General features: G+C 38.8%; 1 protein-coding gene across 1 annotated transcript in view; it reads right to left on the bottom strand.

The window, feature by feature from the left end:
- LOC120415661 (irregular chiasm C-roughest protein-like) overlaps positions 1–2,098 on the bottom strand; it is a 458,525-nt gene extending 456,427 nt beyond the window's left edge. The window contains exon 1 of the mRNA XM_039577245.2: positions 432–2,098. Within this exon, the coding sequence (XP_039433179.1) occupies positions 432–525 (94 nt within the window). The 5' untranslated portion in view covers positions 526–2,098. The remainder of the gene's footprint in view (positions 1–431) is intronic.
- Positions 2,099–14,800: the final 12,702 nt, after the last annotated feature.

Here is a 14,800-nt window from a genome sequence, read left to right as displayed (position 1 = left end):
TTCTACTAAACCACCAAGTAATTTGAGCTTGATCAGAAAAGTTTGTTTCGAGTGATGAAACTGATTGAAACATGTAAAATTTTGAGAATTCGATACAAAATTTTCGTAAAAAAATCCATTTTATAAATGGAGCAAATCAATTCGGCGTAAACAGAACAGTTGGACTTTGTCTTTCATGTTAAATGAACCTAAATGGTACATGTTTTGATTTCGTCGAAAATTACGGCATTGTACGACACATTTCGAACATTATTGCGCCTTCAACAGAATTCGCTGTAATTAAGCCTTCCAAGAACGTTTTAAATTTTCATCACGAAGTTCCCGAAACAAAAAACCGAACCATTCCCCTACGTGAAATACAATTTTAATTGACCAGTGGCACCCCGGTGCAAAAAACACAAAAATCACCCGAAAATCCCAGTCTCACTTACCGTAAATAATCGTTAAAATTCCGCTCCGGAAATCCATCGCTGCATATGGTCGTGGAAATCGGCGGCCGCTGGTTGTGATGATACTGTTTTTCATTGGTGGAGGGGGGATTTCCACTCTTTTCCCTCCTCGACGCGAGGAGTCAATTAAAAATCCAGCAATGCAAGCTGGACACTGGACGACGCCACCCACACACACACACCAATTAAAAGCACGCTGGGCACCTCGGCTCCCCCCTCGGAGGATTCTCACTCACTTGGCTCACGCACTACAATTAATTAAATTTTATTTTATTGGATTCGAATGATTCGCTCGCAAGGAGATTTTCGCACTCGCGATTTTTGGGCGCCGATAACTCACAAAACCATATTATATCAATCAGCACACACTGCTCACTCTTCCCCCGGGGACGACCTCGGACATTCGAGGGTTAATCTGCTCGCCACGTCGCTTCCGGCCACCGCCTGGTTTCCGGCTTTTCCGGGCACGGAAAAATTGGCATTAATCTCGGCTTCGGCGATCAATAATTCAACGCGCCAATTTTCACTGCATATTTTCACAATGATTATGATTATCATAAATTTTTCATCGATTGTGGCCGCGTTTTAATTTTTATTTTTGCACTGGGGGGCTCTTCCTGCGGGGACAGCACACTTTTCACAATGAGAGCCTTGTTTGTTTTCACGAGGCTCTGCTTTTCCAGCGCGGCCTAAAACGAGCTTAATTATTCAATTTTCATAATCCCCGTTCCGCTGCACTGGACCGGTGACAACAATCCGGGCGCCACGGCACCCGCCCGGAAGTGAAACAAAATAGCACAACCCCCTTCTTCTGGATCGTGAATCCGGTGAGGCGCAAATTTCCAACACGCCTCTCTCTCTTCAGGGTCGCTTCACCAGTGCGAAATGATTAAATCCGGACAAAATAATTCACCATATTGTTAATTAAAATGCAATTATTAATTCATCAGGTGTAAGCTTTCGATAAATATTATTTCTCACGGCTTTTTGGGGGCGAGGGGCGCTCCCACGGTTTTTATCTTTTTTTCGGGGGCGGCTCACTCGTTGTTTTTCTTTTTTATGCAATCAACATAATTATCACTTCCCAGGTGCTCCCCGTCTCTCTACCCGCGGATCTTCTTCCGGATGGCCACACTTTCACCCTAGCGCCACCAGGTGGGGGTGGAGCTGGCGTTACAGAGTTGTACCAACTTGTTTTCACACCTAGCGTGCCCCACAATCGGTGGGATTCGCCCTTCTTTCGCGCGGGCTTTTCCTGTTTATCTCTGGCACAACGCGCTGATTCGGTATCACTTCCGACACGAACCGCCTCGTACGCTAGTGTAACACTGCCGGAAGCGGCCTGCCATTCACACTGGTGGATCTTCCGGAACACACCACCTTTCCCCCCACACTCCCAGTTTATCACCAATAATCCGGATCCACCTGCGGCATCGCCCAATCTGCGGCCACCCAATCCGGACGTTCGCTCCGGAACTTCCTCAGAACCCCGCAGCAAATGAGCTCCCGGACGACGCGAAAAAATCCGCGATTTTCTTCTGCAAAAAAACACCCTTTCGCGGACTCCACGACGACGTTCCGCGCGCAGCAGGTTCTACGGGGTCACACACACGTCACGTTCCGCGCAAGCAAGAAATCAAACTAAATCACCGGAACGTTCGACCCGAGCACCGGAGCCCGGCGGACTCTCATCCACGCGTGGCACTCACCCGAAAAAATAAATCTGGCAGCACTGCCCCCGAACTCACTCTCTCTCTCGCCGTGCATCCTTCTTGGAAGCGAAAACAAACCGTCAACTTCCCCTCCACGAGGAACTCCGAACCAATCAGCGCGAACGGCCATGCGCTCTCGTGAGCGCCCCGCTCTCTCGCGCTCTCTCGGCATCAAAAGGCAAGGACGCAGCGTGGTTCGGCACGCGCCTGCTGCAGCGTGCAAAACAAATAAACAAAAACACACCCGAAGTGTGGAGTGAAGAGAGAGCGAGAGCGTGGGAGCAATCTTCGGGTTTGTTTTGTTTACAACAAACTTGTGCAGTTGTGGCACTCACTCTCGCGCTCTTCGGGGAAAAATCTCGCTCTCTCTTCTGATAAAGAGCTTCAAGAGAGCCACTGATTATGTTGGGCGCGCTCTCTCCCCCTCTCATTCGTAGTAATTTGTTGTGGTTTGCACTTTATCGGACTGACGTCGGCCAAAGAGAGTTGATTGGGGTGGTGAAAAAGCCCCGTGCAACGTGTGGCGGGCCACCCACCCACTATGGGGTTTCAGGCGGCCATAAATCGAAAAACTGACATACTCTAATTAATTTTTTGGTATTTTTTTCGAAAATAAACATTCTAACTAAGAAAAATCCGGAGTTTGAAAGTTGTACTTTCAAAATTCACTGAATTGCAGACCTTCAAAGGCGAAAATGGTAAGAAAAAAGGTGCAGGTGGTTATGTTCTACATGACCAATAAGACAAAGAACTTTGTACAAAACTCTAAAAAATCATTCTATTGTTATTTATATTTTTTAATTTTTTGCCAATTTATTTAATCCTTAATAATTAATACTAATTTAATGTCTTCAATCATTGACATCTCTGTGAAAATAAATTGCCAGAAAACGAAACTATTGCCAAAACAAGTATGGTTCAGAAAATGTCTATCCCCCCCAGAAAAAACGGCATCCGGAAACCATGGACCTTACAACCACTATCGAAATGGCAAATTTCATGTCCAGTCTCAAAAACGATATTGCCCCAAGTCGCATGGTTTGATGAATGTCCCCGGTAGAACCTTCCCTCAGGGCAATGGCCACTCCAGTTTGTGGCCAATCCTGTCAAAATGGCCATTTTCATTACCAGTATCAAAAACCATGAATTTTGATACCCATATTGCCCCAAGCCGCATGGTTCGATAAAAGTCCCCGGTAGAACCTTCCCTCAGGGCATTGGCCACTCCGGGTGTGGCCAATCCTGCCAAAATGGCCATTTTCATTACCAGTATCAAAAACCATGAATTTTGATACCCATATTGCCCCAAGTCGCATGGTTCGATAAATGTCCTCCCGGGAGAACCTCCCTGAGGGCACCGGCCACTCCAGGTTGTGGCCAATCCTGTCAAAATGGCCATTTTCATTACCAGTATCAAAAACCATGAATTTTGATACCCATATTGCCCCAAGTCGTATGGTTCGATTAATGTCCCCCCTGTAGAACCTTCCCGAGGGCACTGGCCACTCCGGGTGTGGTCAATCCGGTTAAAATGGCCATTTGCATTACCAGTTTCAAAAACCATGAATTTTGATACCAATATTGCCCCAAGTCGTATGGTTCGATTAATGTCCCCCGGTAGAACCTTCCCCAGAGCACTGGCCACTCCGGGTGTGGCCAATATCCTACCAGATTGGTCCCAACCCCATTGCCCTAAATCATTCTGGTTTTCGGGTGACCGTCCAACAATCTTTATAAGAACAGAATTCCTCCCAAGTTGGTGCACAACCTGTGTCTATCAATGTGTGGGTTGTGTGTGTCTGAGCAATAAAATTACCACCGTGGATCCGTCTTTGACGAAACCTCGTAAGGTACTGAAATTTTCTGAGGCTATCTGTTAGCTTAAATAGTTCGCATGAAATGTGGCAACCATGGTGCAACATTCTCGCGTGAAAGTTCCACGACAGCAATAGAAAAAGCAAAATTTGCACCATGTTGCCACATTTCATGCGAACTATTTAAGCTAGCACTTAGCCTCAGAAAATTTCAGTACCTTACGAGGTTTCGTCAAAGACGGCTCCACGGTGGTAATTTTATTGCTCAGACACACACAACCCACACATTGATAGACACAGGTTGTGCACCAACTTGGGAGGAATTCTGTTCTTATAAAGATTGTTGGACGGTCACCCGAAAACCAGAATGATTTGGGGCAATGGGGTTGGGACCAATCTGGTAGGATATTGGCCACACCCGGAGTGGCCAGTGCTCTGGGGAAGGTTCTACCGGGGACTTTTATCGAACCATGCGACTTGGGGCAATATGGGTATCAAAATTCATGGTTTTTGATACTGGTAATGAAAATGGCCATTTTGACAGGATTGGCCACACCTGCAGTGGCCATTGCCCTAAGGGAAGGTTTTATCGGGGGGATATTAATCGAACCATACGACTTGGGGCAATATGGGTATCAAAATTCATGGTGTTTGAAACTGGAAATGAAAATGGCAATTTAGACCGGATTTTTCACACCCGGAGTGGCCAGTGCCCTGCGGAAGGTTCTACCGGGGGGGCATTAATCGAACCATGCGACTAGATGCAATATGGGTATCAATCAGCATACCCATGTGGGTCTCGTGGCGCAGGGGTAGCGGCTTCGGCTGCCGATCCCGATGATGCTATGAGACGCGGGTTCGATTCCCGCCTTATCCACTGAGCTTCTATCGGATGGTGAAGTAAAACGTCGGTCCCGGTTTCTCCTGTCTCGTCAGAGGCGCTGGAGCAGAAATCCCACGTTAGAGGAAGGCCATGCCCCGGGGGGCGTAGTGCCAATAGTTTCGTTTTCAGCATACCCATATTACCCCTAGTCGTATAGTTCGGTAAATGTCCCCCCGGTAGGACCTTCCTCCAAGGCAATGGCCACTCCGGTTGTGGCCAATCCGGTCAAAATGGTCATTTTCATTACAAGTTTCAAAAACCATGATTTTTGATACCCATATTGCCCCAAGTCGTATGGTTCGATTAATGTCCCCCCGGTAGAACCTTCCCGAGGGCATTGGCCACTCCGGGTGTGGCCAATCCGGTCCGGTAGAACCTTCCCGAGGGCACTGGCCGCTCCGGGTGTGGTAAATCCGGTTAAAATGGCCATTTTCAATAACAGTTTCAAAAACCATGAATTTTGATACCAATATTGCCCCAAGTCGTATGGTTCGATTAATGTCCCCCCGGTAGAACCTTCCCCAGGGCACTGGCCACTCCGGGCGACTCCGGGTGTGGCAAATCCGGTCAAAATGGCAATTTTCATTACCAGTTTCAAAAACCATGAATTTTGATACCCATATTGCCCCAAGTCGTATGGTTCGATTAATATCCCCCCGGTAAAACCTTCCCTTAGGGCAATGGCCACTCCAGTTTGTGGCCAATCCTGTCAAAATGGCCATTTTCATTACCAGTATCAAAAACCATGAATTTTGATACCCATATTGCCCCAAGTCGTATGGTTCGATTAATGTCCCCCCGGTAGAACCTTCCCGAGGGCACTGGCCACTCCGGGTGTGGTCAATCCGGTTAAAATGGCCATTTTCATTACCAGTTTCAAAAACCATGAATTTTGATACCAATATTGCCCCAAGTCGTATGGTTCGATTAATGTCCCCCGGTAGAACCTTCCCGAGGGCACTGGCCACTCCGAGTGTGGCCAATCCGGTCAAAATGGCCATTTTCATTACCAGTTTCAAAAACCATGAATTTTGATACCCATATTGCCCCAAGTCGTATGGTTCGATTAATGTCCCCCCGGTAGAACCTTCCCGAGTCCCATCCCCATTACTCCAAATCATTCTGGTTGTCCGTTGACCGTCCTAACATTCTTCATTAGAACAGAATTCCTCCCAATGTAGTGCACAAACTGTGTCTTTCAATGTGTGCGTGTGTGTGTGTGTGTGAGCAATAAAATTACCACCGTGGATCCGTCTTTGATGAAACCACGGAAGGCACTGAAATTTTCTGAGGCTAAGTGCTAGCTTAAATAGTTTGCATGAAATGTGGCAACAGTGGTGCAACATTCTCGCGTGACAGTTCCACGAAAGCAGAAGGCAAGGCAAAATTTGTGAAGTGCTCTCAGCCAATCAGCAGCCGGGATTTTTCCTGCATTCATTTTTTATTTTCATCTTAACTTTTGAATACTTTAACAAAGTTTTATCAACTTTGTGAGGTAGTCAACTTGTACTTTAAGACTTCCCCTTTCGTTTGGTGGGTAAAACATAAAGATTGTTTGAATGGGGGGGAAGATATAAGCATTTGAAAAACGACAGAAAATCGTTACACTTTCGCTTCGCGAAATTTTGGATTGACACCCGTAGACAGTGCCCTTAGGACAAAGTTCTTTGTCAAAACATGTTTTTTGACAAAAAATGATTATTTTTCATAGTTGTATTGTGTAGCTGTTTATGTATTTTTTCCTGCATCATTATATATATTCAGAAAGGTAATTGATTCAACTTTTCAATAATATTTTACAAAACATACTTTTACAGGCTAAAAAAAAACATAAAAATAAAAAAAGATGGATTTTTATTCAAAATTTAGTTTTTTTTCAACTTTGTTAATGGAGTACTTTTTTTGTGTGCATTTGTGCGATCTGAAAATTTTGCAGCTTAAAATTTGAACCATGTCCTAACTTGTCTCCAAATTTCAAAGTGCACTTATGTGCACTTTTTGAGTTATGCCATTTTGAACATTTTGATTCATGCAAGGAAATTAATGATTTCGCGTATACGCTTGGTTAAAATCACATTATTTACCTGCGGAGGCAGAAATGACGTATGTACCTGCTATGTATGTTTTGAAATTGATTTGATATTCATGACTTTGTTGGTACTTAGGTACGTTTAATAAAATTAGAAATTCCTATTCTAAGTATTTTACAGAAACGATTCGTCGAATATTCGTATCAGTTCGTTGTTGTATTCTTTTGAAAGTATGGATAATAATACCGTAGTGTCCCTGTACGATATAACGAAGCACTATTCTGAAAACGTGAGAACTGCTTTCGAGTATATTTGTAAGAATTACAACATTGCAGAACCATCACATGATCAACTCAGGGAAAAACCACAACCAAAAACGTGGACGAGAATCCATACAATGTTCCATAAAATAAACCGTCTAAAATTCTAAAACACCGCAAAAATCAAATTTTAATTGGAGGGGGAGGGGGGGGGGGGGTGTCTTCAAAGAGAGGTGGATTTTAACTCAAGAAAAAGGGGAGGGAGATTGAACGTAAATCAGAAACTTTAACATAGCATAAACCGCCATTCCGTGCATCAAATAGACAGAGCAAGAATATTAAAATTCACCACTTTAATGCATGTGGCCTCAAATATATATATGAAAAAAATCGAAAATTAAACTTTTTTTTGGAAAAATATCAAATTTCATTTGTTTTCATTATACTAAGTACAAACAACACAAAAAAGTCACAAAAAAGCAAAAAAATAATTTTTGGCCGCTCGCTTATATGGAAATACCCCATAGTGCCACCCCGTTCACGATTAGGGGTGGTCAGGGATGGGATACGAAAGGGATGCAGTGTGGCCGTCCTTTTAACTGATGTAGGTGTGGGGTAAGGAGGTTGGGTAGGTATTTTGATTGATTTATGATTGCATCGAACATATGATTTTATGGCGGTGGTCAAATTTCAGTGCTCAATTAGTGCTATTTAGTGTCGGTGAGCACTGATTTTGTGCTCTAAATTTGGTTATGAAAAATTTTATACTGTTTTCAAATCATCGGATTTAAATGCATTCAGATTAAATCGTTCCAATTCACAGAGGTTTAGAATGATGAAGAATAACGTTCGTTTTTCAATGCTGAATGATTGAAATACAATCTGTATTGATGTTTACTGCCCATAATGTCATAGTTATCCCATGTTTTTTCCATTTTTTTCATAAACAAATTATAATAAAAATGTCCCATTGTTGGATGGGACAACTATTCAACGTACTTTTATATTAGTAATTCTCCGCCAACTCACACAGCAGTTGCCCCGACCCCTCATCGATTTAAGTGAAACTTTGTTCTAAGGGTTAACTTTTGTCCCTGATCACGAATCCGAGGTCCGTGTTTTGATATCTCGTGACGGAGGGTAGTACGGCCCCTTCAATTATTGAACATTCGAAAAAAGAGGTGATTTTCAATCATTTGCAGCCTAAAACGGTGATGAGATAGAAATTTGGTGTCAAAGGAACTTATATGTAAAATTAGACGCCCGATTTGATGGCGCACTCAGAATTCCGAAAAAAACATATTTTTCATCGAAAAAAACACTGAAAAAGTTTAAAAAACTCAGTCATTCTCCGTTACTCGACTGTAAGAAATGTTGGAACATGTCATTTTAAGGGAAATTTAATGTACTTTTCGTATCATCGTCATTTTTTCATTTAAAACAAAAAAAATATTTTAAAATTTCGTGTTTTTTTTAGTGTTACAATGTATTACAAAATTGTAGGGCAGATAATAACCTAAAATTTGATTTATATTTTTCAAGGGTTTGCTTGTGACCATCGCGAGTTATCGCGATTTTACGAAAAAAAGTTTTGAAAAAGTTACTTTTTGCGTTTCTCTTTGTTTCGCGATAACTCGTGACGTTTTTATGCCCTTTATATTTATATATCACTTTTTGTAATTGTTTGCTCAACAAAATTGAAGAACATTGTTACACTCTAAAAAATTACCCTGCAAAGTTAGAAAAAACACAAAATTTTAAAATGAAAATTTTTGTTCAAAATAAAAAATGACCCATGGTGGTCAATGTAGATTCGAAAAGTACATTAAATTTCCCTTAAAATTACATGTTCCAAATTTTTTTACAGTTGAGTAACGGAAAATGGCGGGACAAAAGTTCTCCTTAGGACAAAGTTTCACGCAAATCAAAGAGGGGTCGGGGCAACTTTTCCCGATTTCGTGTGAGTTGGTAGAGAATGACCCATATCAAACTTCTCAAAACTGCACATGGGACAATAATGCATTTATGAGCAGTGAATTCCTTGTAGACCTTAAAAAAAAGCTTCGTTGTTTTTGTTTGAAATTTGTATTGTTCTGTAACACAGAAAGAGTAGCTTTGTTTGCTGAATCTACAACAAAACTGTTTGTACTGTCAACATAACTAGACACAGGTGTCGACTACACAATAAAAAAAATGGTCGTATTGTATCCAAACAGTATTAGAAACTATCACAGTTCCCACATTAATAAACAACATTGCAAAAAATCAAATTTTTTGCTCTACAGCATTGCCTTGGCATTCTCGATTACGAGATTCCTTCTCGAAACTAGGAGTCCGAAGGCTTGATTATTGAGGCAATTGCAAACCTCTTTTTACACCTAAGCTTCCATCCACCCCGGGATTCAAACTGACGACCTTTGGATTGTGAGTCCAACTGCCTACCAGCGACTCCACCGAGGCAGGACCCAGGGAGATGACTCCTACACCTGGACTGAGCTAACGACCTAACCTCTAGGTTAGACCGGGGCCAACATTTACTTCCCCGTCCGACGGAAGGCGTAATCAGACAAATCTCGTCTCAAAATTTGCCACCGGGACCTTCTGGGATCAAACCCAGGCCGACTGGGTGAGAGGCAACCACGCTTACCCCTTAACTACGGTCCCGGAAACAACATTGATGTGCTATTATAATGTTTGCTGTTGAAATTGAGTACAATTCATAAAGCTTTACAAAATACTACCTAATTAATGTTAATAAATCAACAATACCTCATGTTTAGTCATTTCCAATATTTTTAAATTTCAAGTAATGCTGAATACTCAAATGATTATGGACAACTAATGTTTAATTTCAAAGTCATGCTAATAATTTTCGAAATTTTCCCAAATGCATTATTTTTAAGGTGACACCTTTCAGCATTGACTAAATTTTTCGTTAAAATTTTCAGAAAAATTGTGAAGTTTTAGAGTTTTGGTACAATCAGTAGAGCAAATGAAAATGGGCATTTTTTGATTTGGTTGAAAAATTAGGGTGATTGGGGTGACTTTGAAAATCTAACTTTTCAGTATTATTTTTGGAAAAAAAAGTTTTGTCTGTTTGAAAATTGTTGGGCTTGCCAATCCAATCAACTTTGTCTAAGACATCAACATTTTATCAGGCCAAATTTTAAGCGCCAAAATTTGCATTTTTTGGGAATATTTAGAGTTTATAAGTAAAATTATCATAAGGTGTATAAACATAGAGAAGGCCACAATGGGCTTATGCTGAACCATTTCGGTGCAGAAATTTGTTAAATGGAAATTAGAGCATTTTAGAGTAATAGATCTTTGATAAAACGTTACTTTATCCACCTTAAGGTGGTTATTGCCTTCCTTACATTCATGTTGTATTTTAGGTTGTATTTACAAATTAATTTAAGAGTTTTTTTTAATTTTTTTTCATTTATTTTTTTTATAATTAGGCCGTTGCAAATATTTTTTGGAGTTTATGTCCCTCGACTCTGGTCAGGGTCGAGGAGGGGGGGGGGGGGGGGGGGCAAAAAATAAAAAAATATAAAAAATGAAATTGCAAGCCATGGCCTCAACCAGGGATGCCACTTGGTTTTTGAAAATGTCTGTAAAAAAGTCTGTGTATGTCTGTGCATTTGTCTAAAATTCAAATATATCAATTCACGGTCATTAAAATCCATCAGAAACTGCGTTTTAAGCATTTGAAGTTTAACGAAATAAGTTTCGACAAAAAAGATTACAAAATATTAATTTAATGAAGTTTTTTAAAAGTCTGTGCACCTCTGAAAATGTCTGACACAAGCTCAAAAGTCTGTGAAACACAGACAAATCTGTGTATCTGGCATCCCTGGCCTCAACATTTGAATGAAAAAAGGGTTTTAAAATGCATTTTACACCTGCCTAGTTGTTTTTCAATCATTAGTGATAAAAATATGAAAGTATTGAAGAGATTTTTTTTTCGCCAAAAAAAAACTTTTTGCGGTGCTGTACATTGGGTATTGAATGCAGGAAAATGCATTTCTAATTGTTTTCAGTTGGTTAGACTTCTATTTCTATTCTATTTAAAATTTTGAAGTTTTTTGAAAAAAAAAAAAAAATTTTTTTTGCCCCTTGATTTTTTGGACGATTTTGAAGAGGGGGCGACATAAACTTTGAAAAATATTTGCAACGGCCTTATTGTTTTTACCAGAACAGCCATTTTCAATTTTTGTTTTACTTGAATTTAAAAGTGCTGATATGCCAACATTAGGTGCACGATGGAATTGGATGCTGTCCCCCTAGTCTTAGTAAACTAAATGATGTATTCAGCAACATAATTAATACAGACATTTTCCAGAAGAGACGCAGACACTGCTTAAGCACTGTGGCAACCGGGCGATACGCATGCTGCGCGATTCTCGCTCGTAAGAAAAAAGACCCGGCCTTTGAGGTCATGCAAAATTTTTTTTTTTTGTAGCTACAAAAAACTTTTTCATGGCATACTTTTAAAAGTACTTCACTAAACAGAATAAAAATCAATGGGGTCTTAGGGGACCCCAAAACGAACAGAATAAGGCGGATCCGGCCAAAATCGGTTTAGCCAGTTCTGAGATAATCGTGTGGGAAAAAATCATGTCTACACACATCCCCACAGACATTTGTTCAGAATTTGATTCTGAGTCGATAGGTATACGTGAAGGAAATGCATTGCGGTGATATTTAAAATTGATGGGCTCGTTAAAAATAAAGAGTTTTTTTTGTGAAAATCCGTAACACAAAATTTTGTTTTTTTTTTTTCTTAAATAAATTTGTTTGGTCAACACGTCAATTGTGGTCGTCAATTGGGTCGACATTGTTGGTCAATAGCGCTTTCAATAAGATTTTGAGTAATTGTTAAGTTCAGAAAAAACTGAATACTTCGAGCAAACATTTTGACAAACTTTAATAGATGGGGGAAAGTTTGATACCCTATAAAATATATTCTGCTGACCCAGTCATGAAAACTAAAAGCTTTTGAGATTTTTTTTAAAACTTTTCAATGATAGTTGTATTAAATTTCAATAAGTTCATTCCACAGCTGTTTTTTTTACAATATTGTTGGATACGTTTATTCAAGAGCTTTGAGCTAAGACAAAACTACATAATATTATACTTGGTTATGCCATTATTTATGTTTATGTTTACTTTTCACGACAAAATTTTATGATTTTTTAAAATAATATTATCCATGATTTTTTTCTCCATTTATTCTGAAAACGTTTTCATTCTATACAATTTCTAAATATTAAAAGCAAAGGCAAATCCCTCCAAACTTGCAGCTGGACTAACCGCCCACACTTCTGCTCGCCGCTGAAAGCAATTTTATGACCTACGATCAAACTTTAATGCCCGGAGCTAATTACGCACCTTCTACGCCCCGCGATGATGGTCCACGGATTGTCGCCGGGTTTCAGCATCATGACGATGATGATGATGATGCCGACAATTGGGAGATGGCTTCAAAACCAATAATCGAGCATTATGCTTCGTTTTTAGTGGCACAAGCACCCTAATTGCCAGCTAATTGGGGAATGGTTGCCCTGGTTAACATAATGGTCAAGGTTGGCCCACTCACTGCAGTTAACGATATGGTGTTGTTGTGGGTGGTTTGGGAAGAGGAAATCTTACCCGCAACGGGATTGGGTCGGAAAAACGTTTTTAAAATGTGATTGTTCTATGAATTGCGTCTGACCAAAGCAAACAAGCAAACAGGTTGAGGTTGACGCTGAATCGGAAATGATTATCGCAAAGTTTTTGAATGTTGCCGGTTTTATTTCCCTCATTTTCCAGATCACCGTGGGGATCCCAATTAGCAGGTGTCATTCTGTTACGTTAATGGAGCTTATTCATTGAAAGTTCTACCTCAGACAATTGCTGGTTGAAAAAGGAAGATGGAAGCAATTGGTAAAGCAACCCCGTCTTTGCCAAAGTTTGTATGTAAATCTAACAATATTTCGTCGCCATCGTGCTAACTTGTCGTACGTGCATTTTGGGCCAAATTGAGTTAAGAACGCCATTTTGTGCAGCTCACAATGCCTCACCTTTTGACCTTCACAGATCCCCAAAATTCGATTTCAATCCTGAGATATTCAACAAAAACCGAAAAAACTCCGTGCATTTTTGTCACTTTACATATGAAAGTAGTTTCAATCTTGTAGTGCTATCTTGTCACTCCATGAAAATTGATGTAAGTGCGACAAAAGGCCAAAGGGATTTCAGGCCAGGAAAGTCAGGATGCGTTTGTCGCACGTACAAGCTAGACCACCGTAAACATTTGTAATTATAACTCGGGACTCCAGCAACCAACTTCAACCAAACTTTGGGACAATGCTCAGAATGGTGAGCCAAGCAAAACGTGTTTGTTATTGTTTACATTGCGTGCTCTTGTTTTTGAATATTCAAGGTCAAACATTAAAACGCGTTTTTCTCGGAACGTCAAAATGGCGGGTGCGACAAGATAGCACGACGACGTCGATTTGTGAAATTGTGACTACCAAAAAGCATATTTCACATTTAAGATAAAACTTCAGCAATAATTCTGTTCCAAGATAATACATGGCATAAATACGTGAGAAACCTTAAAACATAAAACATAAAACATAAAACATAAAACATAAAACATAAAACATAAAACATAAAACTTAAAACATAAAACATAAAACATAAAACATAAAACATAAAACATAAAACATAAAACATAAAACATAAAACATAAAACATAAAACATAAAACATAAAACATAAAACATAAAACATAAAACATAAAACATAAAACATAAAACATAAAACATAAAACATAAAACATAAAACATAAAACATAAAACATAAAACATAAAACATAAAACATAAAACATAAAACATAAAACATAAAACATAAAACATAAAACATAAAACATAAAACATAAAACATAAAAAATAAAACATAAAACATAAAACATAAAACATAAAACATAAAACATAAAACATAAAACATAAAACATAAAACATAAAACATAAAACATAAAACATAAAACATAAAACATAAAACATAAAACATAAAACATAAAACATAAAACATAAAACATAAACCATAAAACATAAAACATAAAACATAAAACATAAAACATAAAACATAAAACATAAAACATAAAACATAAAACATAAAACATAAAACATAAAACATAAAACATAAAACATAAAACATAAAACATAAAACATAAAACATAAAACATAAAACATAAAACATAAAACATAAAACATAAAACATAAAACATAAAACATAAAACATAAAACATAAAACATAAAACATAAAACATAAAACATAAAACATAATACATAATACATAAAACATAAAACATAAAACATAAAACATAAAACATAAAACATAAAACATAAAACATAAAACATAAAACATAAAACATAAAACATAAAACATAAAACATAAAACATAAAACATAAAACATAAAACATAAAACATAAAACATAAAACATAAAACATAAAACATAAAACATAAAACATAAAACATAAAACATAAAACATAAAACATAAAACATAAAACATAAAACATAAAACATAAAACATAAAACATAAAACATAAAACATAAAACATAAAACATAAAACATAAAACATAAAACATAAAACATAA

This window comes from Culex pipiens, chromosome 2 (genome assembly GCF_016801865.2).
Source record: "Culex pipiens pallens isolate TS chromosome 2, TS_CPP_V2, whole genome shotgun sequence".
NCBI lineage: Eukaryota > Metazoa > Arthropoda > Insecta > Diptera > Culicidae > Culex > Culex pipiens.
This window is presented reverse-complemented; position numbering and strand designations above follow the sequence as displayed.